The sequence below is a fragment of the Styela clava genome, chromosome 1 (genome assembly GCF_964204865.1).
Source record: "Styela clava chromosome 1, kaStyClav1.hap1.2, whole genome shotgun sequence".
Taxonomy (NCBI): domain Eukaryota; kingdom Metazoa; phylum Chordata; class Ascidiacea; order Stolidobranchia; family Styelidae; genus Styela; species Styela clava.
This window is the reverse complement of record NC_135250.1, coordinates 22,759,780-22,786,486: the sequence shown is the minus strand read 5'-3', so window position 1 is coordinate 22,786,486 and position 26,707 is coordinate 22,759,780. Positions and strand designations below refer to the sequence as shown.

The following is a 26,707-nucleotide window of genomic DNA, read 5'->3' as shown; positions in this document are numbered from 1 at the left end:
CTATATTTTTATCATAAAATTAGGTTTAAAAAAGATTTATATAATATGTCATTCAATTGTTTCTACTTGAATGGTGCATCAATGACGAATATAAAAAATATATATTGTTTCGGCGCCTTTTCCAATATCAGCTGTACAAACAATGATATGTGGACATCTTTGGGCCCCTAATAAATACTATCTATATACTATGCTAGTAGATGGCAAGACTTTAATTACACATCACCTTTAGATGATAGCTCGTAGCTGAACCAAAAAATATTACAAAATCTGCAGTTCAAAGAGATGAGAACAAGGATATTGAATTGCGAGCGTATTCTTTTATTGAAATGTTCATCTGATTTCTTCAAAGTTTATTCTAAAATCTCGGGCTGATAACGCTTATCCGAACAAGCTTTAACTATTTCCACGGATAATCGCGAACAGTATTAGCAATTTAAAGCATTTGGCGCTTTCTATTAAGTAGAATTCTTTCTATCAAACAACCAATGTTTGTTTTCGCAATTTTGACCGGAGTTTTGTCCGCCACAAGAACTTTATTGTACTAGAATCAAAGAATCGCGAGCTTCTTTATTCGCAAAAGACGCTAATTTTATTTATGAAACTCGTCACTCGCAGCCATGCGACCCTGTCACTGCTGCCTGATGCAACAGTACATACTGGCACCGAGTCAAAGATCAAAATTATTTGTTAGCGTTTTAACATTGCCTGAGGGCATGAGATGCTGAAGTCATTAAGTAGTCGTCAAGTCACACTAAACTAAATAGAACGGCCATGTGCAATCAAGTATGAATTTGAAAAAAGGGAAGACTTCCATTGTTTTTAAATTAAGTCTCTGAGCTGAGCGGTTACCTGATCATATTTATCTAGAAAATTTTGACGTGAACCATCTATACTTTTTTACGGGGTTGGCAATAGAGTAGGAAATCTTATGCGCAATCCTTCAATCTGATCACGAATCTTAACTTCAAGTACTTGCAACCACAGCTCTTTGCTTGAATTTTTATAATAAAACACGAGGTGGCCACACAGGGCTATCAGTAACCATAATTGGTTGAAGCTGTCAAAACCGGATGTTACTTTCAAGATTTGGAGTAAAAAAAGTCGGAATTTAAAATATACTGAAAAATTTAGGCTTACGCGTCACGATAGTCGTAATGTTCAACGACAACATAATTGTCAGATTTGTAAGGAATTCTATTTCTACATTCCATTAAAACAAAACAAACAAATAAACAGAAAGGAGAGGAAGTAAAACAAAATGTTTGAAACAAGCTGATAGCCTACACGTGTCCACTTCCCCCAAATAGTAGAATAAATCATGAACATTGTCGAAATTTTGTTATTCCAAAGCACGAAGATAAAATTTCATTATATCAACCTTATATTTGTCGATGCGGCGTTGAAAACGAGTCTGATTTTAAAATGACACCGTGCCGGGGGTCGGAGGGAAAAATTTATGACCACAGAGGATTAGATGCTGCAGGAGTTTGCTTCGTACAATGGTATAATAGCGTGTAGGCCGCCAGGCACTCAGATGAGATTCGTGGGTTTGGATTTGCATATTTATCCCGGGGGAGAGGAAAGCCGAATAAAACGGCCTAACCATATGGCGAACCACGGCCTCTCTTCTGGTCACCGGTCCATGCCGGGTATGGGATTATTTAGCCAGTTATTTGTTTCAGACTCGGTGGTAGAGAAAGCCATAACCGACCAGTCGTTAGTGAACCATCCTACGGCGGCTCCAGCAATATATTTCACATAATTACCCTCCACGGGATTCCAACCCACGCAGGGTAATGAGAGATTCGGTGGCGAGCGTATCCCTAACACACCTATGAGCCAGCACAACGCAAAGCAGTGACAATGGCCTGGTGATACGAAAAATAGCCATAAGTCGAGCAAATAGACAGCAAGGTAGGCAGTATCTTAGCCTTTAAAAGATGCACCGGCAAAAGAGAGTCCTCTCGTGTCTATTCTGCTTAGTCAAATCTCAGCTGACTTAACCCCACGATTACCATGTGACACGATGCAAATCGCGAAACGTATCACTTACTACCATAATAAATGTGGCAACATTGGCAACTACACAAATTGTTAAACTCGTCAAACTAAAGATGCAATTATTTTTTCCAAATCAAAATATATTAAGATTATTGCTTTACAACTAAAGTGGTAACATTTGCACTTAAAGATTGAGAGAGCGATACAGGAACCTTGAAAATTAGTAGCAGTTCAACAGCACAACTAAAACTTCCAAGCTGAAGAGTACCTATTCGCCAGATAAGAAAATTACAATTATGTCATTCAAGGTATCATTTTTGAGTGAAAAAGTATTATTGGCGAAGACCCATATTATGCTAATCATTTACCACAGAATTTGTCTTTGTAATATAATATATGCAAGATTCTTAACCAGACACACATATAGATAACACACACAGAATGCCATTGACAGAGGATATCTAACAAGTAACTGTGCATTCACACTAGGGCAAAATATTCAGTGGGTCGTTTTAGCAGAATTCTCAGAGCTGCGAGTTGAAACCCAAAATTTTTGTAGCACTAATCATATTATGTCAGAAACGTCAGAATTTTTTCCGAGCCAACTCAAGAGTAATGGACCACTGTAATTCTATATAGTTTCAGTAGCTAATGGCATTTCATAACTTTGATCAGAGACTAGTATCATTTGGTTTTGAACTTGAATAAAAAAAAAGGGAGATGAGTTTTCACATCATAGAGCCAATGTTTTTATTTTGTATTTGAAACTTGTGATAGTGTTAAGTACCTAAAGAAGTAACAATATTTCAAATCTGTGTTCCTTATATTCTATGAAAGACTTTGAGCCATTCAGCACGCCATGCTGATCAATGATGGTGAACGTGCCTTAATTCAATTAGCAGCAGAGTTTTATTCATGCCAATTTTATTGTGTAAACTGACAGGTTTTCAGTTGAAAATCTTCTAAATATTAAGACAGTAAGAATTTCCTTCACCGGCCATCAGTTCACATTGTGTCAGAAAGCATTCCCCATTATCTTCAAAAGTGCATACTAATGATAACAAAAATCTTAATCATATCACAGAACAGTATTGTTGCAATATTATTAGTAGATATTTGAACAAATTAATGGAACAATTGCAATAAATATAATTTAAAAACAACTAATTTGACCTCTTGACAATTTAATTTGTTTCAAATCAAATAGAAATTAGAAGAATGAACAAAACTGAATAAAATAAATCTCAATAAAAAACGAAAAGAATCACGCAAAAGTAGCCAAAAAATCGAATAACTCAAAAGAATTTTTTGGTTGAATAAGTGGGTTCCCAATGGCGACGATTTTCCTTGGCCATTTTCAGCAAATGGGAGAGAATACACTTTAATTGGGAAAAAAATCAGTGAACAATTAGAATAGTGATGGATATTTAGTACAAATCGCGACTGATTGTCCTTCTTCGTGGAGGCTATTTGGAAAGTCTTGATTCTTAGGGCAGTTCTATAACATACAATGCTACTGTGTTCAGAGGAACATGATCTTACTAAAATTCATTTTGACATAGATGACGGAGGGTATAAGTCAATGAATTACACAAGTTCTTTGATTTTTTTAAAGCAAAAAATATGAGTGTGTCAAAAGTCATCATAACGTTTATGTCGTATTATCAGTTTTCCTCTCCACTGGCATAAATGTGAAAAACATATCGCATTATTCATTTTGAAAATATATCATGAAATTAACAAAAAAATTTTTTACAGATAATCGCGAACAGTATTAGCAATTTTAAAAGCATTTGACACTTTACAATTATTTCTATCAAACAACCAATGTTTGTTTTCGCAATTTTGACCGGAGTTTTGTTTGCCACAAGAACTTTATTGCACTAGAATTAAAGAATCGCGAGCTTCTTTAATCGCAAAAGACGCTAATTTAATTTATGAAACTCTTCACTCGCAGCCATACGACTCTGTAACTGTTGCCTGGTGTAACAGTACATACTGGCACCGAGTCAAAGATCAAATTTTTTGGTGGCGTTTTGACATTGCCTGAGGGCATGAGATGCTGAAGTCATTAAACGGTAGTCGTCAAGTCACACTAAAGTAGATAGCATGGCCATGTGCAATCAAGTATGAATTTGAAAAAAGGGAAGACTTTTATTGTTTATAAATTAAGTCTCTGAGCTGAGCGGTTTCCTGATCATATTTGTCTAGAATATTTTGACGTGAACCATCTATACTTTTTTAGGGGTTGGCAATAGAGTAGGAAATCTTATGCGCAATCCTTCAATCTAATCACGAATCTTAACTTCAAGTACTTGCGATCATAGCTCCTCGCTTAAATTTTTATGATAAAACACGAGGTGGGGCTATCGGTAACCATATCTGGTTGAAGCTGTCAAAACCGAATTTTACTTTTAAGATTTGGAGTGAAAAAAGTCCGAATGCAAGACTTATATACTGAAAAATTCAGGCTCACACGTCACGGTAGTCGTAATGTTCATCGACAACATAATTGTCAGATTTGTAAGGAATTCTATTTCTACATTCCGTTAAAACAAAACAAACAAATGAACAGAAATAAAGGAAAGTAAGTGAAATAAAAAAACACGTGTTCACTTCCCCCAAATAGCAGAATAAATCATGAACATTGTCGAAATTTCGTTATTCCAAAGCACAAAGCCAAAATTTCATCATATTAACTTTATATTTGTCGATGCGGCGTTGACAACGAGTCTGATTTTGAAATGACACCGTGCCGGGGGTCGGAGGGAAAAATTTATGACCACAGAGGATTAGATGCTGCTGGAGTTTGCTTCGTACAATGGTATAATAGCGTGTAGGCCGCCAGGCACTCAGATGAGATTCGTGGGTCAGGATTTGCATATTTATCCCGGGGGAGAGGAAAGCCGAATAAAACGGCCTAACCATATGGCGAACCACGGCCTCTCTTCTGGTCACCGGTCCATGCCGGGTATGGGATTATTTAGCCAGTTATTTGTTTCAGATGCATGGACTCGGTGGTAGAGAAAGCCACAGTCGTTAGTGAACCATCCTACGGCGGCCAGGAGTCCAGCAATATATTTCACATAATTATCCTCCACGGGATTCGAAACCACGCAGGGTAATGAGAGATTCGGTGGCGAGCGTATCCCTAACATACCTCTGAGCCAGCACAACGTAAAGCAATGACAATGACCTCGTGATTCGAAAAATAGCCAGAAGTCGAGCAAATCGAGACAGCAAGGTAGGCAGTACCTTAGCCTTTAAAAAACGCACCGGCGAAAAAGAGAGTCTCTCGTGTCTATTCAATCCACTTAGTCAAACCTCAGCTGACTTAACCTCACCATTACCATGCGACACGATGCAAATCGCGAAACGTATCACTTACTACCATAATAAATGTGGCAACACTGGCAACTACACAAATTGTTGAACTCGTCAAACTAAAGATTCAATTATTTTTCTCCAAATCAAAATATAATAAGATTATTGCTTTACAACTAAAGTGGTAAAATTTGCACTTAAAGATTGAGAGAGCGATACAGGAACCTTGAAAATTAGTAGCAGTTCAACAGCACAACTAAAACTTCCAAGCTAAAGAGTACCTATTCGCCAGACAAGATAATTACAATTATGCCATTCAAGATGAAAAAGTATTATTGGCGAAGACCCATATTATGCTAATCATTTACCACAGAATTTGTCTTTGTAATATAATATATGCAAGATTCTTAACCAGACATACATATAGATAACACACACAGAATGCCATCGGCAGAGGATATGATATCTAACAAGTAACTGTGCATTCACACTAGGGCAAAATATTCAGTGGGTCGTTTTCAGCAGAATTCTCAGAGCTGCGAGTTGAAACCTAAAAATGATTGCAACACCAAAATTTTTGTAGCACTAATCATATTATGTCAGAAACAGAATTTTTTCGAGCCAACTCAAGAGTAATGGACCACTGTAATCCTATATAGTTTCAGTAGCTAATGGCATTTCATAACTTTGATCAGAGGCTAGTATCATTTGGTTTTGAACTTGAATAAAAAAAAAAGAAATGAGTTTTCACATCACAGAGCCAATGTTTTTATTTTGTATTTGAAACTTGTGATAGTATTTAGTACCTAAAGAAGTAATAATATTTCAAATCTGTGTTCCTTATATTCTATGAAAGACTTTGAGCCATTCAGCACGCCACGCTGATCAATGACGATGAACGTGCCTTAATTCAATTAGCAGCAGATTTTTATTCATGCCAATTTTATTGTGTAAACTGACAAGTTTTTAGTTGGAAATCTTCTAAATATTAAGACAGTAAGAATTTCCTTCACCGGCCATCAGTTCACATTGTATCAGAAAGCATTCCCCATTATCTTCAAAAGTGCATACATAATGACATAATGATGACAAAAACCTTAATCATATCACAGAACAGTATTGTTGCAATATTATTATTAGTAGATATTTGAACAAATTAATGGAACAATTGCAATAAATATAATTTAAAAACAACTAATTTGACCTCTTGACAATTTAATTTGTTTCAAATCAAATAGAAATTAGAAGAATGAACAAAACTGAATAAAATAAATCTTAATAAAAAACGAAAAGAATCACGCAAAAGTAGCCAAAAAATGGAATAACTCAAAGAATTTTCTTGTTGAATAAGTAGCTCAATGGAGACCATTTTCAGCAAATGGGAGAGAATACACTTGGATCGAAAAAAAATCAGTGAACGATTAGAATAGTGATGGATATTTAGTACCAAGCGCGACTGATTGTCCTTCTTCGTAGAGGCCATTTGGAAAGTGTGATTCTTAGGGCAGTTCCACAACATGCAATGCTACTGATATTCGGAGGAACTCGATTTTACTAAAATCCATTTTGACATAGATGACGGAGGGTGTAAGTCAATGAATTAACCAATATCTTTGATTTTTTTTTCGAAAGCAAATAATATGAGTGTGTCAAGGGTCATCATAACGATTATGTCGTATTATCAGTTTTCCTATCCTCTGACATAAATATAAAAATCATATCGCATTATTTATTTTGGAAATATGTCATGGGATTAACAAAAAAAGAATACAGGCAATACCGTTTAAATCATACTTCACTCATGTGTCACAAACTAATTTTTGATTTCTAAGCTACCCAATATTTCATACAATCTACAAACCTATTAAAGTGAATTCCATAGAATTGACTACATGTTATAAAAGAAAAGAAGCTTATTATTGCAAAGAAATTGTGCGCTCACGAAAACAAAATGCTATAATCACCAACAAATCAGATGGTTCACTGAAGAAACCTTATGCCTTACTATTGCTCATGGAAAATTTAACAAAAATTATTTTTATTGCAAATAAGTGATATTAATTGGTTGAAGAGGATTAACTTTGAAATCGACCTATTAATAGCAGCTGTTTTTCCATAATTGTTGTTATAGTGTCACAAATGATTCTTAAACGATTAACACACTAAAGGTGATATTTGGATGAAACGCCAATACAGAAAATCGCATAACCGCATATCTGTTGTTGTTATTATGTTAATCACAACTACGCAACTTATCTGTATGTGGTGGACAACTCCAGAAGATCAGTAACCCATAGCGTTAAAACCAACAGAATTGTCATATATATGACTGGGTTCGTGTGTACATCCACCAAGAATCCATAAATGATTAGATTCTTTACGAAGTATACAACAAACATCTTGGCATTTGACACATGCATTTTTAATATATTTTTGTGTCTATAATATTAATTAAATACGTGTTTTTGTATATATAATTAGGTAAAAGTGGGCAAGCGCAGAAGACCTCATGCTGATCTATATTCAGGTTATGTGTCGACAATGCTTAATTGAGCGAATCCTATAAGATTTCCTTCCTCAGGCAGTTTATTAGGTGGCATCGTGCCTGGATGAAGTCCGAATACTACGTTACTCAATTCAGGGTGGCCGTCGATAATTTTCCGAAGATTAGCAGCAACTGAAAAAATAAGTTATAATTGACGGTATAGTATAATTGACACCTTTGAAATCAAAAGTTCTACAAGTTGAAGAACATCTATAATAATTCATGTGTCATTGAAATAGGAAACTGTGGCATGATGAGACAGTGAGCTTTGACACAATGGGTGTTGCAGTTCAAAGATCAAATGTTTAAACGAAGTGTGACCAACACCAATGAATATACTATTCCAAATATTTTCTGAAATCCTTTTTTCAAACATGGAAATGAGCCATGTTCACTGTAGTAATATAAGCAAATCACAGTGAATTCATACAATAAATATTTCATAAAATATAAACAACCCAAAAAACAGGCAAAGTAAGAACAGAACATAAAAATCAAACTTTATTTCTAATATACGTTTCCCAAGTGAATCTGAGAATACTGACCAATAATAACATCTTTTCCATCAACTAGTCCTGCACTGACCATTTCATGTGATATTCCATCGGGTGTATCTTTACCAGGTGTAAAAGCAAATTTGATATCGTTCAGAACATTTTCAGAATTCCTGAAAAAATACAAAAGTAGCAATCAAATGACTTCAATTCACAATATGAGAAGTTTTTTCCTCAACAAAAATTCTGAAGAAAATGTAGTACAAGTACCACATATAACACAAAATACATAAATAAATGAATAGATAGGTCGAGGTGGTCACGATGGCTCAGAACATTTGATTAACTATATTGGCGTTAGAGTTTACAGGTCTAAGATTCAAACCGCATGCTCCCCTCATTATCCATGGGTATCCATGGATTAATAAAATGGGTAGATGATGCCAATCCTGTCCCTCCAAAAGTAGCGACTCATTACACATGAGACCACTAGTAGAGAGCCTTGTTAGTAGGAAACGTTGTAGAAAATAAAGTCGCATAAAAATATCATTGAAAATTATGTCATTTACAAAAAAAAACTACTCATTTCTCTAACCTTAAGCGTAAAACAAAGTTCATTGGCTTTGGGTTTTCAGTTTTTTGAACTTTTTCTTGTTCCTGTGGGGCAGCAGTCGCATTCGTTGTCGGCGCAGGCATAGTGGGTAACGCAACGACTGGATTGGTTGGTGAGACTAGTTGTTGTGGGGCCGGTTGTGTGGCTGCCACATTGATAGGTGCTGCATTTTGCGGAATTGATGGGACAGCGGCTGGAGCACGGGTCACCATAATGGGGTGGGCTGGTTGTTGGGGTAAGTTCAAACTCGTTGGTGGTGCTGCCGTCATATACATTATTTGGTTTGTGTTTGGATCGACAAAGGTGGTTACGAGATTTCCTGGATAATATGTAAATAAAGTATGAAAATTAAATAGATAAAATAAGGAGGCCTAAAGACATTAAAATTCAGAATTCTTGAAATCACAATTTTTACTGCAATAACAGTCAAAAATAGCATAATTTATTGGACTGTAAACATCTAGTGTCAAATAATGTTTCAAGTACAACAAGCAGTATACTAATGCTTCGGACACGCAGTTTCGGAAGTTCAGTTTAAAGACAGCCTGAATTATTGTTGGTCATAAATAAACAAAGCAATCTGCAATAACACACAATATTAGGTCGGGCCATACTGAGATTTTGATAAATACACTTGATAATATTATTTGCCATGGAAATATAATTTACATCTAAAAAAAAATTTGACTGGAACTTCTCTGAAGTCAGAACTCACTCAAGAGGTAAAGGTGACTAGTTTCCGAGCAAAGTTACAGGCAAATACTAAAATACGAAGAGTTATTCAAGACACCAGAGTTGAAGCATATAAAGTCAAATAATGACAATCAACAGAACTTACCTTGAGGCACTGGTATATAGCCTGGTGGATAACCTAACAACAAAAATATAATGTTTATAAGCAAAAAATTGAATGGAGATAGCAAATTCAGTAGATTCATTCTTGGCTATAATTCTTTTCCTTATCGCAATTCAATATCAACAAAGTCAAAATTTCTACCTGGTGTTTGAGATTAGTACCACTGGAAAAAAAGTGACGTGAGCTTTAGAAAAATTTGAGAACTACCGATATATGAAATACTTTAGTAGAATAAAACCTTTTTATTTTATTAACCCGAACCAAAAAAAAAAATGTGAACTACCTTGTGGGACGGGGATAGCAGCAGGGTGAGGCATCATCATCGGATGTCCTTGTGGAGTTGCAAGATAAACCATCTGCGGCTGTTGAGTGGGTGGAATCATATTCCCATCTTCTGTTATGTATCTGGGTGCAGCAGCAATGTATCCTTCAGCACTTCCAACTGGAGGAACCACAGCAGGCAATTGGTCCCCTAATATACAGAATAACAAAAAATGTTACATTGTAAAAAACTGTTATCAGTTTCGAGTCGGCTGTCAAAATTTTGACAGAAACATAATTGTCGAAGATGTGCTTCAACGTTTGAAGTTAAGGGTCTGGTGTGCGTTTCCCCTGACATCAGATGCCTGATTATGGGAATAAAGTGTAAAAAATCAAGATAATATAACCAACCTTGTTGTGAAGATGGTGGCAACTGCTGTGGTTGTTGCATATTATTAGGTGGCTGTGTTAGAGTTGTGCTCAATGTCCCCTAAAAATATGAATCATGGCTATTTTCCTTTTTGTTATATAATGATTTTGCTCACAAAAAGAGAGGAAGGCTGATGAGGTTTAACCATATAGCGAATGACGGCCTCTCGTCCGATTACCTGCCCACATCAGATATGGGATTACTCAACCGGATATTGTTTCAGATGCATAGACTTGGAGGTGGAGGAATCGTTAACCGTCTAGCTGTTTTGTGAAAAAAGCCTGCATCCCTCTTACACATAAGTTATTTAGGTTGACGTTATAGAACTGTGCCAGCGGAAAACAGCTTCCTTGCACAAATGTTATCAGTTTTGTGTTAAATTAATCTACGAATAACATTAATTGAAAATGTACCTGTGAATTTTCTCTACTGGGAGGTAATTTTGATTGGTCTCCTCCATTAGCTTGGTTTTGTTCATTTGCTGTTGTTCGTGCTGGACCATCAACAATGTCAGGTGCGCTGTTATTAGTCTTTGATCTATCAGGTCGCGCCTAAAATATAAGACAATTTGTAAATAAATATTATTGACTGTTGCATAAAACCGTTGAAGACTAGTATTATTAGTTGGATTATGGACAAATTATCAAGCATAACTGCACTCACTGTTAAATGGGCGCCCTAGAAGTATGTGTACTAATATGGAGGTAACAAATTTTGTTCGCCTATTTCACATGAAGTTGTGTAAAGGGACGGAAGCCTATGGGCAGGGAGTATATTCACTTACAGACAGTCCTCGAACTTGTAATAAAACTAAAATAAGGAAAATCGGAATAAAATTATGCCCCAACCCTAACCTGGTACACATATTATAGGAGTCCTGTTAAATGGCCTAGTGCTCTGAGCACTGAACATAATTATGTTGATGCCATAACAAATTCAAATAACTACTGGTAAATATTTCATTAATTTCGAAATATTTTAGCAAAAAATTTAAATGCAGTACCTCTTCTGCTTTTCTATCATAAGCCATCATTTCTTCATCACTCCATTCCCAGTCACCATCTGGAGTTTTATGCAATCTTCCACTTGATCCTGGAACCCTTCTTGGCTGAGAATATAATAGAAACCATATTTTTGAAAAAATATCAAAACTATTAAAGAGTAAAATACCATTGCTTTTTCCTTTAAAATCCACAAGTTAATATAAGTAAGAAATTAAATCTTTGATAAAACGCTATAATTTTTATGTCAAGGTTTTCTCCAATAAATTTAATTATTTGGAGTTCACTAACTACGGTAATATCTGTTTTCCTGATTGTATTGATCCAAACTGTCTCAAGTCTCCTATTAAATCGACATTTACTGTCGCGAATGGCACACCCATACTTCTCTATCGTTTCTGTGACTGTTGGCCTTTCGGTGGCCGAGCAGAATGTGTTCTCCTTTATTTCTGGGCGAGAGCACATTGAGAATGTTCTCCTTGAAAATTGTTTGGGGCATCAGCTGCAGTTCCGGGGTTAATGTTCCAGGCCAGGTATAAACTGGGAGCATGTCATTGTCATGCCATGAGTTATGTCACCCTTGGGGAGTATAAAATGAAAATGCTACGGCTTTTCATTAATAACATACCGAAGTTGCCAAGAAGGTAAATTTCAGCCTTTAGTTACTGCTTATTTAATGCACGATTTAGAAGAATGCACGAAAAAAAGTGGAAATTTTCATTAATTCCTATATTCAATGGCTACCAGATTCGCACTCATGCTCATAAACGTGCTACACACGATGCGAAAACTGATTTTGAGATGAATACATTTTAATAAAACTGCAGTTTCTACAGCTACCATTATGTTTTCTATATCAATGCTAATCAAGTTTACTTTTAAAATGAATCAAACTAAGTAACCATACCTTTTTACCCCGTTGTTTTAATGTAGGTGCAGTAGCAAGTAAGTTTTGTACGAGATAATCTTTCGGTTTTGATTTTTTAAAAAATGGATCTTTCAGAAGTTGTGTTGCAGTAGGCCTGAAATAAATTATAATATTTTATGAAGCATACATAAATAAATATAAGCTAGAAAATCTTGTTGCGATTCAGGGAACAGGTCAACCTAAAAAAATAACCCCAAAATTTCTTAAATAAGATAAGAAAATGAAGGAAATTTATTAACAATAGAACTTCTGTTTGTGCATGGTTGTACCCAAAAGTTACGTAATCCAGTAAAAAAGTTACGTTCTCTCTAGTAGGTTCCAAAAGACCTGGGCTTTTTTTTTGGGGCACTTTGTGTAGTGTAAAAATTAGGATTTTTGTCCCAAATTGACAAATCTAATGCTTGTCTGAAGACATGCTTAATAGAATAATCTAATCCATGTCCATAAAATATAAAACTGACATCACTGTTATTGATTTTTAGGCCTTTATTATTAATAGAATATTAAAATAATACCAATAACACGGATAAAAAAAAGACCGAAATTATTTTCATTGTATTGTGTTTATCAGTGCCCTGAACAATAGAGGAATTATAGTAATGCCTACTAAGCCATATGTTTGAAATGACAATGATTTTACAGTACAAAAGATATATCTTTGTGAAAAAATTACCTAAATTTATTCCTTGTGTGCTTTTGTGAGGACAGTATGTGGACCATATCAAAACTATATGATCATGTTATCAATATGGAACAATGATAATTTATGATATGACTGATTTTTTTAAAAAAATATTCATTTCTTCAAAAAAGTCTTTGTGTTCATCGGTGTTTACTATTGCGCAATTCTGCATTCATAATCTCAATAGTTCTTGGCACCTCAGTGATCGCCCGTAACTTATCTCAGAGATCAGTCTCCTTTATTTCTGAGTGAGTGAGCATGAACTTGCTTTGAGCAAAGTTCTTCAAAAAAAGATTTTTAATATTGTCATTCCAACATTAAATTTGACTATTTTTTACCTTTTTGTTCGCTTGCGTAAAATATAGAAAACTCATAAAACCTGAATGCAAATTCCAGACAAATATTTCGCAGTTCAAACAGAGACATGAAAATAAGGACAACTCAGAATAAATATGGCCTTGTTTACATAAACCTATTTATCGAAAATTCCAGACAACGAGCCTAACAGTAAAAAGACAACAGTGCTGGTAATATAGGATCTTAAAAATTTCTATAACTTCATGCGAGGCCTCAAATTCACAAGACACGAAAAAATACATATTACGGAAATTCCAAAAGTCAAAAATGACGACCTTTACTGAATCCATCGAAATTACTAGTGAAAGGTTGGTTATTCATACTATATAGGCCTATATGAATATACTAATTATGATTCTCCTTGAAAATAGCACTATATAAGAAGCTATAATACTTAGAGGGGATTTGGCGCTGTAATGATATGTAGCACACACAATAATAATGTAGGCAATCTTACAACACACTGGCAAGATTTGTGGCTGCAAATACATGCAATAGATAATTTTAAAGTACTATATCAAAATTATGAATTTTATTAATACCAATAATTCCAAAACTGTAGATGCCACAACAACAAAAAAAATAGATTCTTTCATCCTTATTTCTTGGGATATAAAAACACATTCACTCATGCAGAAACATATTGCTATATTGAGCGTTGACATCGTCGACATCAACAACACAATAAAATGATGTTATATTATGAATGAGATATGGAATAGCATGTCACACAATGTTCGGTTTGTAGATGGAATTATATAAGTGATGGGGAGCAAAAAACATGTTATTGAACAAAAGAGATTGCAAAAAAATTGCTGCTTATGAAATATACGGCAAATGCCAAAATGTAAAACCATATCTTTATATCGATTTTTATTTGAATATTATGAATAAAATTATTGTTATAGAAATTTTACAGAAAAAAATTATAATTCTGAAAAAAAAAAACACAAAAAATTGCAAATTTTCGAAACGCTGTACAATAGTTACGGTATATGAGTTTTTAAGATAGATTATAGGACTGATAGTGTAGCACTAAATTTAAAATTCGTTTACACTTAAATCTCCAAATTAATTAGTTATGAGTTACTGTCTGAAATACCTTTTAGAAGGATCTTTTTGTAAACAACTTTCAATCATTTTCCGAAATTGTTTTCCATATTTTTTCAGGTTATTTTTATCTTCGACGGAAGTTTCGAGAGTCGGCGGGTCATTTTGTAATGTCAACATGAGTACCTAGACAAGCAAACATACATACATATAACATATTTACAGTGACTTGACATTTCATGTTGGCTGACTAGAAATTTACTGCAGTATAAAATTCGCTTGCACACTAGAGAATATTTCATATATTACAGTACCTATTATTGCGCAATAAATCATATTGAAAGTCAATATTTAAAGGGCAAATAGTACATATTAAATTCAAATCAATAAAATATACTATAAATATATCTTCCATATTTTAACGAAAATAAAAATATTTATCTATATGACGTTTGAAATTTATGTGATGTATGCAAGTAATATGAAGGTAGGGTCATACTTTAAATGAAAAATTTCTGTTTCATCCAAGAAATACAGTTAAAACTAGTGTAATTTCAATGTAATTAGATGTAATCAAGATGACTTTTCCTTTGCTAAACCCCTTCGTCCTTGGTCAGAGACAAATAGGATCCAATAGGAAGTCAATTCAATATACATTAATGAGAATAACGAGAATGCAGAAAAATTAGAATAAACAATGATTTGAATGGATTTCTATATTTTATGGTTCACAGAAAAAAACAATGAAAGTGTTACTGTTATTAGAATGCAGTTCACAGGTTTTCAAATTGATTCGAAATGTTGAACTGAAAAAATTCCAGTGATTACAAAAATAGTAGTAGCTCCTTGCCTTTTTTAAAAAAGTAAGACAGTAAGTAAAAGTATAAAAATGAGTCAGGAATAAAAATCCAGCAACGATAATACCTTCATGGGTGGATATTTATGATAAGGTGCTTTTCCAGTTGCCAATTCGATAGCAGTGATTCCAAAACTCCATACATCTGCTTTAAAGTCATATCCACTTGATGCCTGTTGAATACGAACAAAATAAAACATCTACAATATATGAATGGGACTTATAGATTGGAAACAACCTAAACAAACTGTGCTTATCTCAGTTAAGCAAAAAAAAATGTTATATCATATGCCTACATTTAGTGTTTGTATTCAAAATAAATCTCTTTTCTTCAAGATCATATCAACCCCTATTTTGCTGAAAAACAGTGAATTGAAATCTGTAAATTCTCAAAAAAATTTCACAACACATTTTTTATTAATTTAACTAAACTAAACTGTTATGCAATTTTTTTAGAACAATTTTGGACAATCACTCTACCGGCTAACAAAGTGCTTTCATATGAGCTTATACCTAATTTGCCAAAATACTCATTTGATAATAATTTTGAATGAACTTAAGTTACATAACGTACAATACCTGTTCCATAACTTCAGGTGCCATCCAGCAAGGCGTGCCAACAAATGTATGTCTTGCCCGATCTCGTACAATATCTCCAGTCGTTGCTAGAAATGAGCTAACGCCAAAATCAGCGAGCTGAACCATGCCATCTTCACCAAGAAGTATATTACCAGCTTTCACATCTCTGAAAATAATGAAATTTGTCTGTTATTGAACGGCATATATAAGATGTGGAACACTGGAATTTTCAGAATCGCTGTGGCGCTGATAACTATATCCAGAAGTTGCGGGAACATGTTATTAACTGCTTTTATTCTGTTTTGTTTCCTAAGTTCACATAGAATTCCAAATGTTTCGAAATGAGCCAACAGCAAATAAAAGGACGAAGATATTTGGAATGGGGATAGTTACGTTGTTTTATTTAATAAGTACACTCTCTCAGACATGAGAGATTCATATTTACTAATTTTTAGCTCTGGTTCATACCATCAGGTCATTGTCACCATGTCTAATGCCATATAAATTTGACTTTTCTGATAATTGGTTTGACTTTTTAACTCTATCCCAGGGGACGTCGATTATTTTTTAAATAGCAGCACATGACGTAAAAATGACATAACGGACCAGACTATTACTTGACCTTATTAAAGTTTTTCAAATAAAAATTATGTTTTATCGGTATTAGTAACTTCATGTTAATTAAAGAAAGTCAGATTTTCGTCAGAAGAAAAGTTAGAGTATAAAAACTGTGTTAGTGTGTTCAAAGCCTTAGAAACCACAAAAAAAAATAGCAATCTTATTAATGGAGCGACAAATATTACCATTAGGCCAATCTATAGCTAACTTCTATATTGAAAACAATGTCCATTTTATCCACACAAAAGTATTTATTTATTAACTGAATATAAGATAACAATGCTCAAATATATGGATATGGAAGTTGCGCATAGATACGAAGCCTCAGCTCATGAGCACAAAATGTACTGAAAAGATCGACAAACATGTGTGGCAGAGTCGGACAAGAATGATGGAATAAAGTGTTCCCATATTTCATAAAAAGTGCTCCCGTGAATTAGGAAACAACAGCAAAATTTAAAGTAAAATAGCAGTATCGGATTCATAGGACCGTCCATCTCATGACAAACAAGAGGTAAGAGACAATCAATCACCATACAAAGAATAATGGTAGCAAAAAATATCATAGTTTATTACAACTAGTTTTTCTTTAATTCATGGACCTGTATGGGAAGCCACACCTAACTTGTTCATAACAATAATAAGCCATCGTTTCTGACAAGGTATTGATAATTGGATCAATACTTCATTGTTGAAGTGACATTTCCATGCTATTATTGTGTGAAAACATCTTTAAATAAATCAATAAAACATACAAAAAGAAGAATTGCTTTTCCCAGAGCAGATATTTTATAATTTGGTCTAATCAAGCATGTAATCAAATGATTTTCTATTAAAAAAAAGGCATATACAAAACATGTGATACTAAGCCAGTTTGGAAATATTTGAAATATCCATCATATTCGAAAAAAGTGATTTTATTAAGCAAATGCTGGCTCACACAGAAAGTTTGTAAAATTGTACCTCCACAACAACCATTGTACATACATTAGATACATACCTATGAATTTGGCCATTTTTATGAAGGTATTCCAGTCCTTTCAATGTTTCCCGTAGAATGGTTGCAATTATACCTTCTTCAAGTAAACCTGCTCTCGGATCCACATCATTTGCTGCTATTTGCTCTTTGTGTTTTATAATGTCCAGAACTGACCCTGAAATTCACAAACAAGCAGATTTAAGCAAGAATAAAAATGTAACCAAACTGCGCTCCTGACTCTCTAGGGGGCCACAGACAGTTCACTGGGGTTAACAAGCCAAGGCCTCCAATAGGTATCATTCGCGATGTCATATTATTAAATTATTGTTACATCAATGTAAGGTAAATTGATCATGATTACTATAATTCATTTATGCTTTTGCTTTCGTTTGTTGGCTTTAGAGTGAAATTGGTTTAATTGCACAAAAAATCACAAGATATCTCAATTTTTAGCAAAATTTAGTAATAATCTGACCCCAATTTCAGAATATAGTATTATTACTAAAATCATTAGGTTGCGTTAAACTAATATACCGTTCATAATAAAAGTGATAATAAATATGAATCTTACCTCTGGCTAGTAATTTCATTACGAGCCAAACTTCACTTCTTACAACAATCGCTCGATAAAATGTGACGAGATTAGGATGGTTACACTGACTCATTGCTTGAATTTCTTTCTGGAATGCATAAATATAATATTTTCATATATTTATTATAGCAAAACTCTAGCGAAAGCGTAGAAAAAGTATAAAAGTTAAGTTAGTATTAATCAATTTGTTAGAAATATCTAACATAGAGATGAATATTTTAGCTTTTAGCTACAGTCATCACACACCAAAGTGTGCTTATAATGCATCTACCGTAATTTCAATTTAGATCATCTGAATCTTATATTAATATTTATGAAATGTTTGACTCCAAAACAGGCTATGCAAGCATATTAATAACTTGTGAGTGAGTAGTTGAATAAACAAAGCAATATGTAATTTATGATAAAAAAAATATTGTTTTTTGTTTCCATGCATCTATCTATGACTATGATTATGGCAATTAACGTATCTAGATCAAACTAAAATCAAAAGTAACTCACAAGAAGGTCATCATCCTGATTGGTTTGTTCTAGTTGGATTCTTTTAATCGCACACATTTCCTTCCTCGGTATACAGTATGCAGCCTGCACCACTGCGGTCGCTCCATGACCTACAACGAGACTTTAAAATATAAGCATGAATAAAACAAAGATTCAAGAATATATTTTTATACACAAAGGCAAGGATTCAAAACGAAGCGGATAGATTCGAAATCGGTTATTTTTACATATACCGTGGAAAATTCTCGATTATATGAATAATTTAGAATAGTTCCATTCGAAAATTAATCATTTTAAGCATTTGATACTTGAAGATCAGACAAAGGTACAATCAACTTCAGACACTGTAAAAATTGAAAATCGAATAAAAAATGTTTTTCTCCATAATATACATCTATTTTTAATTAACAAAACAATAATCCATTCAAAGAATGTGACTTTGTTTAGAATATATTTGATATTCCATATTTGAAAATCATATTTCAGAATGTATTTTTAATAGTAAATTTTTCAGCTTTGGCCTTCGGCCATCCTTGAAAATAGCTTTTATTTTTCAAGTCCAGTCAGTTGATTTTGAATGCTTTACACCACATTCATTCATTATGTATTAAAAAATATGATATATGAAAAATTTTGTCAAATTTTAAAATTTGACATTAAATTTATGAATTGTTGGACAGATAATCAATCAAACTAAAAGTGCTATATTTCATATTTATTACACACAAATTTGCTCAAAATTAAAACTTCAACTAACAGACAAGTAAAAAGACAATCTAAATTTGTGGAATCACTTTTTCAATTCAACATACATAACCTTGTTGCAGTCAAACTGATTAAGACATACCGTAATCGATACTTATGATAATAAGACATACCTAAGATAACTAATAACTACTATATGACGAAGTTTAAGAGTTTCAATCAATTATTATGGTCTATTTAAAAATCATATGGCTTTAATTAAATATGAAGTTATGTATCTATCAAGCATATTCTTAGTAACATTTGCATTGAAACAACTTATTAAAAGATTGTAAGCAGTAACTTTTTATATCAAACCAACTTGTGGCCATCAAATACACATAAACTAAAATCGAACAGGAAAAAGAACTTAAGGCTGCGATAAGACTCGAAATAATATTAACATAAATACCAGCTTAAAACAAAGACAGACTTCAAGGATGAATAAACATGATATAATCATTATTCAATACTAGTATTTAATTATATGTCCTGACAGCGAAACATAAAGATATGATTGACCGCAGATATCTAAACTAGTTCCTAAAGCTTGTTATAGTGATAGGCAAGGCCATCAATACTAGCATCTGGCATAAATCATTATACAAAATGTTCTAAGGAGACGAGATCCAATATATAACACTCAAAATAGGAATGCTGAAGTCTGATTTGATGATTTGAAATATGAAATAAGCTTATATAAAATAAAATTGTTTGATCAATACATTTCACTTGTAGACATGAGCATAAAATAATAAACACTTGCAAAAAGGTAGATTATGGCTTCTAAATATAAGGAATTGTCATGATAGCTACACTCTTGAAGATATATGCCTTTTTGAAAATATAATATGTGCTAGAATGTTGCACATACCATAAGTTGATAGGTATATTACTCGAATATAAGATTTAATATTATCTGATACTAACATCTCAGGTGCCTCTATTGACAACTGTTGAAAATGAATTGTCATTTGATCAAATTGAAGGATTCGATACATTAAACATGAAAAATATTTGAGAATAATAAGATTAAATACGGTAAATATACCATGAGTATAAATTGACGCCCGGTGAAATAAATAGCCCGTCTCTAGTAAAGGCATAACAACATACATTGCGCAACAAAACAACAACATTGCAAACTGCTCTCTGGTCAATGACCACATTTGGTCATGTGCTTGCCCCCTGTCCCTAGGGTAAATTTACCCCAAGTTGATAACCCTGGATTATAGACAATCATAAATATATTTACTCACCAATAACTTCTTGCAATTCGTACTCATCTTTGCTGATAGGCCATGGAATTTCTTCTTTCGTTGAGGCCATTAACAACAACAACAACCAAACAACAATCAAGAGAATCTCTTCCCTGCACTTCAGACGTGCAAAATCTAACTCTTCCTTACACTAATTATAGCAATGCTTCAAAATACAAAGTGACATTAAGTGAACAGCTAAGCCACAGTAGCACATAGAAAAAATAGCAAAATGAAATTTATTGAAATAGCTAGGCCTTAAGATGTAAATTACAGTATGTAATGTAATTAGCCCATCTTATTTCATTTTGAAGAAAAATTTATAAATAGCATTCTTAATTTGGCAATCTTCATGAAAAACCAATTACCTCAGTAACTCAGGATATTCTTACTGTATTGTACTCGGGTTTAAAAATGAACAGTGCAATTAAAATTTGAAATTAGTCTTGTGTGAAGAAGGCATTTATTGGAAATTTAGATCATTAAATTTCTTTATTTTCAGTGAAATTTCCTTGAATACGAGCAAATCATTCTTTCTATATAGATTTACACAGTATTTGAAAAAATCTTTTATTCGAAATTATTATTATTTCCTTGAAAAATTTGCACTATTTTCTGAGTAAAATTTGATTTGATTTCAAAATCGTTGAAAATATTGCAAGGCAGAAATTTGAGAAAATAAATTTTCAAATACAGACATCTCTATTTCAAGTCGGTTTGAATAGAAAACAAATAATCACATTATTCACATACATAGAAATAAAAAGACATGATTACGGATCCTCATTCGAAAAAAGCCATTATCAATGATAAGTTTGCAATACCTAAAAATATGGAACGATTAAGTAAAAAAATCAACAAATCTGAAACGTTCGCATATATTCCAAGAAAACAGCAAGGAGTTATGGAGCTGTCAGTCAATAATTTATGCCATGCATACTGAAAAGAGCGTTTTATATAATATTTTCATAAAAATCCTTTTTTTCTTGACGGTGAAAAATTTAGCCTACACCATTGTAAAATCAGATTCATAGGTTCGGTGAAACATGTTCGATACATGAGGACCTATAATTGCTAAAATACTCTACTTCGACAGAGTTTAAAATGAATTCATTACAATATACTGTTGAAACTAGGAGATCGAGTTATGAAATAAGCACCCAATACTTCACTAAAACCCCCATCACAAAATTTCTGAGCATAAGAAGTAGGCTACATAGTACAATATTCTGTTTAACTAATATGAATCTATTTACTAAGTAAATAGCCATAAATGCAACATTTTGAAAGTTATATGATTGTTTTTACTCAAAATTATTTACTCAAATCCATTTCTATTGGTATATTAAGCATTCCTTTCCCCGCTGCAACTGCTGCTTCCATTGGCGTCAATTTTGCTTTTTTCGCTGTCAATGCATTATCATTATCAGCTTTCCTCTTCCCTCTATCCGATTCTAATTTAAACATCATTTCTTGTAATTTAGCGAGCAATTCTGGGTTAGGTTCGAGAGAATCTTCGCTTTTCTGTTGTTGTTTACTCGTACTTGGTTCTTCCTGCTTCTCTTCGACTATATTTCCTCGTCTTTGTTTGAGATCAAAAATCTCCTGTTCCTCTCGTTTTCTTCGAGCTCGTTCTTGGGCGAGTGAAGCTCCGTATAAGGTAATCAATTCCATCCATGTTTTTATTTCAGGGTGTAGTAATTGTAAGATTTGTTGAGCAGCCATTTGTTTTCCAATTTTCTTGTTTTTAGCGACTCCGCTGACAACGTGTATTCCGCATTTCATAGTATAATTTAACGATCTTCTTTTTCCCTGCTGTACGTCGTAACTTACTGTTGTGTCTGTGACGCCTTGGTTTCGTTTCAAGCACTCAGTAAGCATTTGGTATGGAAGTAACTGTCCAGTATGTATACATAACTCGTAGACTCTGGAATCGGTAATCAAAACGTCATTGAAATATGCCATATCTGGAGTTTCAGCAGCGCCTTCTACTTGTCCTTTAAATCCTGGTATAAGCATTTCTAGAGTAGCAAGAGCGGCTTTATTTTTGGCTGTCTTTTTATTAATCGCAACTGCTGTTCCATATACTTTTCCATTCAGCTTGATCACTGTTTCAAATGGTTCGGCAGAATCTTCCCGAGTGTTGAAAATATAATTGGGCTGCACTTTCAAAACTCTTTGTGCATATTCATGAAGAATGCAAACCATTGGTTTTCCGTTAGTATTTAAAACGAATTTTCGATTTCTGGTTGTACCATCAGGGCCTACCTCTTGCTCAACTGTTAACGTGATAAGTTTTCCGGACCCGGGTTTTCCGGTATCAGCATCTACATCTTTTGAAGAATCATTTTCATCATTTTCTTCCAATTTTTTTCTTCGCATATTTCGTGTAAAGTCTCGACGTTGTGACCACTTTTTAAATCGTGGTATTTTTAATGTTTCAAATACAAAACGTTTTTCTAAATATTCTTTTAATTCTTTGTCTTCAATGCACATGTCGCTTTGATCGTGAAGAATAACTTTAGGTTGAGAGACACCATCAAGTTGACTTTTGTCATCTGAAGCTGTATCTCCGTTAGCATTCTGCTCCTGCTTTCCTTTTACCAAATCTTCCTGCTCAGTGTCTTCGTTCGAATTCTGAATCTGTGATTCTACATTACTTTTCAATTCGTTTAATTTTTCTAAATTTTTTTTATAATATAGACACGGTATACTTTGAAGTCTTATTTTATGTTTCCCTACAAAACCATGCAGCAAAGTGAACGGTCTCGATAATGTAACAACTTTAGTCTTCTTGTGTAAATATAACGGGATACCAGTTGTATGAGTTAGAACTACCCATCCCTCGGGTAACGGCTCTGTTGATGCCTTCGGGGAAACATGTTTGAGCACAGTTTTGTATTTGTAACCCAGCAATCCTTCAGGTTGATTTTCTCCGTTGGCATCTTCACTATTGTTTAGGTTGCTACTTGGCAATTGTCCATCTGTAACCGAATACAAAAATCAGATCAAAAAACATTACCAGGACAACCATATTCAGTAGTTTATCAAAAATTAAATTGCATTTGAGCAGATTCACAATAATCATGAAAAAACCGAGATATATCAGACGATTATCATAAAATAATTTTTATAGAACAACCTATTTAGGAGCCCATGAAGCCCCAATACAAACAGACAATTAAATCCTAACTCTGTGAGTGGCACTGAACAACTTTTCAATAAACAGATCTAATATAAATTTGAAGTTTAAATGTAATTAAAAATGAAGTAATAATATTCGATTACCGGTACCATTGTTGAAAAACAATATGAATTTCATAAATTTAGATTCTAGTTGTTTTCATGTGCTCGAGAAACATAGTACTGTAGTACAATTTACCATAGGTCAATAAATTGATCGAATAGTTCAACTGCGATTGATGAGAGGGGTTCATTTTGGTACAGCAGTAGATGATGCCAAACGACATAACATGGAAGTATATTATTATAGTTGAATACAACACAATTCAGAAATTATTTGATATTTTAATTTTCATTATAATATTGCACAAAACCCTGAAACTTCAATTTTATAAAAAAGCAAAAGATATTGTTATAATCATATATAAAATCACTAAATAATTTTTAAATTATTCAAATATTGACCTGCTACGTTATTCTCAGTTTCATGAAGTTCTTCATCTTCATATTCCTCGTCATCATGATCAGAATCATCCATCATTTCAACGTCATCATGCACGGATTCTTTTTTAATTTCAACTTCTTCTTCCAAACCTGACCCATTTTTCACCTCGGGTCCATTGTCATTTTGTATTACATCAGACATTTCACTTAAAATTCTCAAGAACTGGGGTTAAATTTTATATAAAAATATTGAAGACTGACAGCAGCATGTTTTCAGATGCAGTGCAATTATGCCACTTGGAAAGGCATAATGAACTGCATCGTCAGCATGTTGCTTTATCCAATAGCATGGTATACCGTACCGTAATAATTACACCAAAAAGCGACAACTAACAGACTAAGGGACAGGCAGACAAGTTTAAAACTGCCATGGTTATTCTGCTATTACAGCATTATTCTATCACAGTAACACTATTATTATAATATCAGAATATTGCACCGCAAGTTAGTCAGTCGAAGTTGGAATGAAAATAGCACTAGCCCGTTGATAAGAGTTAGATGACTCACATTCACACATACTGACTCTGAGTGTACGATACAATTTCCGAAAGCATATTTCATCGCGTTATCAATTGTAATGCGTGCCAATCCACTAAGTCACGCATATGTAACCTAACCAATGCAATATCCTATAAACCAGGTCGCAGCCATCCGAAAGCATGTTTCGTCATCACTCGCCAATCTTATACCTACCTACAGATGAACCATGAAAAAGCGAGGAAATGAAATGCCCGTCCCCACCTACGTTCGATATATGGGGTTTGGAGAGCTGGCTTTACATCGGCATATTATTATGCTCTTCTTTTCTCCTGTAATAACTATATAATAAAATTTACATATTTATCCCGGGAGAGGGGGGGGGAGCCGATAAAAGCGCCTAAACATATGGCCTCTCGATGCTAAACCCGATGAAGCCTGCGAGGAGTGTTTAAAATATATACGTACAAAAGCAAACTATAACGGAATGCTGGCCTGAGAAACGTGTACTACCGTAAATATGGTACTACACATGTACAAACAGACTGGAGAGCGGAGAATAAATCGTTTCCAATTTCATCCAAATATTTTCACTTTGATTGGACGAAATTATCCGTATTTAAGTTGATAGCCTTCATTTTATACAGCGTGTGTGTAGTACCCCCACTAAGTAAAATTGATCAATCTGAATCCCAACGCAATTATATTGCAGTCCCCTCGTGAGGATATTTGGAAATGATAATAGCCGTTATGGTGATTGTGACAAAGTTGTCTTTGGTGATCAGATTGAGAAGCATAATATCCGAAAAGTGACTACAATGACGCGTATAGCTGTTTGGTGTTGGATCGTGCAAGCTGGGCCAAAATTGGTAGACAGAGATATGAACACATTGAAATGGTACCAATATAAAGTTGACAAATATTCAACAAGACATGTGTATTTATACGATGAGAATGAGATATGGTCGTATGGAAACGTGCCTAACTCTAGTGTTAACTGATTGTATCCATCTAAATAATTCAAGATTCAGAAAAAATTGCATATCTCTGGATTTGTCTGGCTTTCATCAGGGGGATATGCCAATCTAGTGAGTCGGATTAATTCATCAAAAAGGTCAAACAAGATTATTTCACACGAGATCTCAAAATTAGCCATTTCAATCATCATAGTAGCCTAATAATTACTGAGTTTGATACTGAAGTGTTCTCTGAGGTAGTGCCTGGAACGGGTGGTGCGGCTTGGAAATAAGGAACCGGGATAAATATGTAAATATTATCCTAACAAACAAAATGATGGAATATATGCCGTACGATTAGCTAGATTTAACGTTAAAGTTTATACCACGAAAAAATGATAACAATAATGATAGAGAGACGAAATCCAACCCTACTGGCGTGTACATGGTGAATGTACGGTAGGCCATCATTCAAGATGAAGTTCGTACACGAATATTTACGGATGCAACAAATAATGCTGACTCGAGATGGCGATAGTAAGCTTTGAAGCAGACTGGCTTTCTGGCCAAAATCAACCGGCGGAAAACCGACGTGGTGACGATTTTTCAGCCAAGTGTGTAAGATCACTTTTGAAAGCAATTGAATATAGAGGAATTTCAGAAAACTTTTCAATCTTCGACTACTGAATATTTAAATATGATAAATAACTATACCAGCACTATAAAGATATTTTTTTGAAATCACACAATTGAACTTGGAGGCAGTTACTGCTGAGTTCACTATGATTAAAAGATTGACGTTTCTATGTCTCCTGGGAAAATGATCAACTTCAGTTGTATTCATCACTTACCACAAATCATAGTTAAATAAGTTTGACGCCGGCAATTTATTTATATGGGTTCATGAGGTTGCT

The 26,707-nt window shown here is 33.9% G+C and overlaps 2 protein-coding genes across 2 annotated transcripts; both read right to left on the bottom strand.

Moving 5' to 3' along the window:
• Positions 1 to 4,565: 4,565 nt before the first annotated feature.
• Positions 4,566 to 20,872, bottom strand: LOC120342609 (serine/threonine-protein kinase OSR1-like). The gene is made up of 16 exons (XM_039411525.2): positions 20,674 to 20,872; positions 18,671 to 18,780; positions 18,149 to 18,257; positions 17,599 to 17,752; positions 15,981 to 16,146; positions 15,470 to 15,574; positions 14,598 to 14,731; positions 12,436 to 12,550; positions 11,531 to 11,635; positions 10,941 to 11,078; positions 10,509 to 10,587; positions 10,120 to 10,308; positions 9,819 to 9,851; positions 8,963 to 9,299; positions 8,419 to 8,540; positions 4,566 to 8,005 (listed from the first exon to the last, which is right to left on the bottom strand). Exons 1-16 carry the CDS (start codon positions 20,741 to 20,743, stop codon positions 7,857 to 7,859), a joined length of 2,115 nt encoding a protein of 704 aa, XP_039267459.2. The 5' UTR covers positions 20,744 to 20,872; the 3' UTR covers positions 4,566 to 7,856.
• On the bottom strand, positions 20,840 to 24,874 carry LOC120342636 (microprocessor complex subunit DGCR8-like). Its single transcript, XM_039411554.2, has 2 exons — positions 24,322 to 24,874; positions 20,840 to 23,657 (listed from the first exon to the last, which is right to left on the bottom strand). Exons 1-2 carry the CDS (start codon positions 24,500 to 24,502, stop codon positions 21,988 to 21,990), a joined length of 1,851 nt encoding a protein of 616 aa, XP_039267488.2. The 5' UTR covers positions 24,503 to 24,874; the 3' UTR covers positions 20,840 to 21,987.
• Between the last annotated feature and the right edge of the window lie 1,833 nt (positions 24,875 to 26,707).